The sequence below is a fragment of the Sinocyclocheilus anshuiensis genome, unplaced genomic scaffold, assembly GCF_001515605.1.
Source record: "Sinocyclocheilus anshuiensis isolate Anshui unplaced genomic scaffold, SAMN03320099.WGS_v1.1 scaffold393, whole genome shotgun sequence".
Classification (NCBI taxonomy): domain Eukaryota; kingdom Metazoa; phylum Chordata; class Actinopteri; order Cypriniformes; family Cyprinidae; genus Sinocyclocheilus; species Sinocyclocheilus anshuiensis.
This window is the reverse complement of record NW_015536501.1, coordinates 1568242-1571690: the sequence shown is the minus strand read 5'-3', so window position 1 is coordinate 1571690 and position 3449 is coordinate 1568242. Positions and strand designations below refer to the sequence as shown.

The following is a 3449-nucleotide window of genomic DNA, read 5'->3' as shown; positions in this document are numbered from 1 at the left end:
TATGCATTGAATGGCTGACGACAGTGTCGCCATTATGTTCCCAGAGTCCTAAAATCCTGCTTGTTCTAAGGTAATTCCAGCTCTTGTGGGAAGTGTGCTCTCAAAATGAACCACAATGCACTGCTTTACCCAGAATCCATCCATTTTGACCACTGTTAAATTGCCCACACCAAATGTTACTTAAAAATAGTTTGCATGTGTATTTACCAATTCAAAGTGTCAGTCTACTATAATAAAACTGTATGTTTTTTCCGTTATAGAACAAACAATCCATAATTAAGTCAGTTCTGTATTCCTTTGTGAAAAACGCAGGCACAGCCAGCGGGTCGTTGTAAACTCAGAAAGGGTTCAATAACTAGTCCCCTGAAGTAGAGGGCAGGTCTGTTGGTTTTGACTTCAATGGATTAGGCAGGTTGTTAGTGCGTGCAGTGAGAGGGCAGCTGCTCGCGGTATTTTGGTCATTCAGAGCGTATGGATTACAAGGTGGCAGTAACGCTCGGCCCAGCAGTAGGCAGTCCGGCTGCCCTAAGGGAGGTCAGGGGTTAAATGATTTGTGTCAGAGGGGCCGAACCCCATAATTGAAAATAAACCTTGTCCTCCTTTAGTTCACAAAACCAGTAGAGTGGTTAAGGGCACGGGGTCTGACATATGAAGTCCACTGGGCACGAGGTCACGGGCTAAAGATATTTATAGACGTTGCATTTCCACATTCCATCAATCATTATAGTTATTGATCACATTTTCTTTGCTGCAGTTTTCATACTCTGCCTGACGACACACAAATTGCGTAAATGCATCTACATTTAGCATCAACTACATTATCAGTTACCTATCCAATGGAAATGTACAATTTTCCATTTTGAAATGATCCCTGGATAACGTGTAGGATAACGTCTTCTCATTTGTAATTTATATTGTCAAAACAGTATGGTATGCTGATTATCATTTTCTGCTCTTTTCATTTGAGCTTGTGTTGATTTTAGTTGTGCTGACATCGATTTAATCATTGCTTGGAAAATAATGTTAATCGTCTGTTCCCTGACTGAAATATTAGTAGGAAGACATTCGTTCAGGTCTCTTTACTCGAACCTGCTGGGCTCTATTTGGGCCTTTTGAAAGAGGTAAATAAAGAGAAAGCTGAGGCAGGAATATGAAGCATATAGAGTCCTTTCTGTTGACCAACTGTGCTGTCGGTGGGTGCTTGTAATCTCTATTGTGCCTCGTCACAGGACAATTAAATCACTCCCCTCGGTCTGCTAAAGTAGGGCCCGTTTTTTTTTTTTTTTACAGTCTATGGTTTGAACGCTAAGAAATATCGTGATTACAGAATGAAAATAAGGTCATAGAAGTGTGTGTGAATAAACGCGTTTATCTACAGCTAACAATGTTTTTAAAACAGATAGTTACAGTTCCGTCACGTTAAAACACCTGGACGGAAAAAAACCCCGTGTGTATCACTGCGCAGCGCTAATAGATGTGTGGTATTAACGTTAATGTCTGGGACTATATCTAAAGAATTTGCGTTTTTTAAAATATGTTTGTATATTACATTTCAGTGATGTAATTATGTTTTATTGTGAACGCTTTATAAAAGCACAAATTAAATCTTTGAATTCCTTGTAAGGCACAGAGGACTCATTTTCGACAGTCATGGATTCGTTGAATGAAGTACAATGATGCCATCTAGAGGTAAAATTGTGAACATTATTTATTATTGTTTTTGTTTGTTTTGTAAATACATTATTAAAGATTATATATATATATATATATATATATATATATAATTACCTAAAATATATAAATTGTTATGATCTTAAGGCTGGGGTACACTACACGAGTTTTGCCAAAATTCGAGGGCCAGTCTGCAGATTTTTTTAAAGCTTCAGAATTTAGAACGCGATTTTAGAACACATTAATTTCATTTGTCACGTGTCTGTCTTAACCATTTATATTGTGTATGATGCCTATTGTTTTAAAATCTGTTTAGATTTCAAAGGTTGTGTTGTGTAACTATATATATATATATATATAAAAAGATGGACTTTAATCTGAATATTCAGATTTATTCCTGGGAGGTAAGATCACCACCTTAAATACAACATATTAAAAGGACACTAAATACCAAAAACTTTTGGTATTCATAGAAATCAAACTGACAAATGACAAAATTCCTTTATTTGCATATATATTAGAAAACATAATCACTGTATTTTTACAAGAACGTATTAAATAAGTGCATGCATACCTGATAGTGTAATCTCACTCACATCTTTATGCATATTGTCAGGAAATCATTTTAGAAAAAATCAAAAGCAAAAAGCATTATTTTCAATTTTGTGATTCCAAATATGAAAATAGTTTTGATACAAAATACCTTCTTCTGCATTTCTTGGTAGTTCCTATATTGGACATATATATAATCAGATATAAATATGTTTTCTCTTGATCGCCTGCTCAAGCACAACATTTAAAAAGAAAACAAACCAGACAGAGTGTAAATTTATAAAACATATTTGGTCTTCCAAGGCATGTTTTTCGCAGCATCGGTTAGTTTACATGCTTTTTTTTCCATCCTTCTCCACTTGTCAAGCATCAGATTTTTTTAGTAAAATGTGGTTTTAGTTTGTTTTCAGAGGAAAAACTGTAATAGTGTTTGACATTGCAGAGCGCAAACAGCAGTTATGAATCTGGACAACATCACTTCTGTCACCTGGAAAACATCACCGTCCCTTTTCAAGACAACTGTGGAACGTTTCTTCTGCTTCATAATTTGTTTTCCTCTTTATGAAAACACATCCTGTAAATAAGGGAGTGCAGGTAAACAAACATTCACTCACTGCCTTGTCTGTCTAATGTGACGACTATGATCAAAAGTGGTTTATAATGTCACAGAAAGTGTGTAGCAGAGTGAAATCCTGCAGTCTATCGGCTGCTGTTGGTCACTGCATACTGAGTTTGGGTCTGCTGCAGAAGTTCAGTGACTGCCAAGAGTTTTTTCAAGATGTGCTGTGAGAGAAACAGAACAATTTCACCCAAGTACTGGCTATCATCATTAAACATTTTATTAAGTTATAATGGTACCTGCTGCGCGCCCTTCTCATTACTGAGTATCCTCAGCTCATCTAAGTGCGTGACACAGAGCTGGTGTAGGGCAGCAAGGTCACGGGCCAGGTCAGTGTTAAAGTGCTCTGTGGGTTCAGGCAGCTCTGGGACATTCTGAAAAGAGCAAATGCATGCAAACAGTAAAGACACACTAGACATATGGCACAGGGCATGTGAATATGACCTAATCATTGTGGTTATCTGTAAAATAAATAAATACATTTGACCATAATTCCATTTTAACTGAAAAAAATGTGGATAATGAAGCATTTGCGCCCCCTGGAGGACATCTAATTTCTTCCTTATAAGACTGAGTTACACTAAAAAAAAAAAAAAAAAAAAAAAAA

General features: G+C 36.4%; 1 protein-coding gene across 2 annotated transcripts in view; it reads right to left on the bottom strand.

Moving 5' to 3' along the window:
• Nucleotides 1-2160: 2160 nt before the first annotated feature.
• LOC107689448 (ras GTPase-activating protein 1-like) overlaps nucleotides 2161-3449 on the bottom strand; it is an 11259-nt gene continuing 9970 nt past the window's right edge. For both annotated transcript variants that reach the window (XM_016487438.1, XM_016487448.1), the window contains exons 25-26: nucleotides 3082-3216; nucleotides 2161-3006 (exon numbers count right to left, since the gene is read on the bottom strand). In XM_016487438.1, coding sequence (XP_016342924.1) covers nucleotides 2923-3006; nucleotides 3082-3216 — 219 coding nt within the window. In that variant the 3' untranslated portion in view covers nucleotides 2161-2922. The remainder of the gene's footprint in view (nucleotides 3007-3081; nucleotides 3217-3449) is intronic.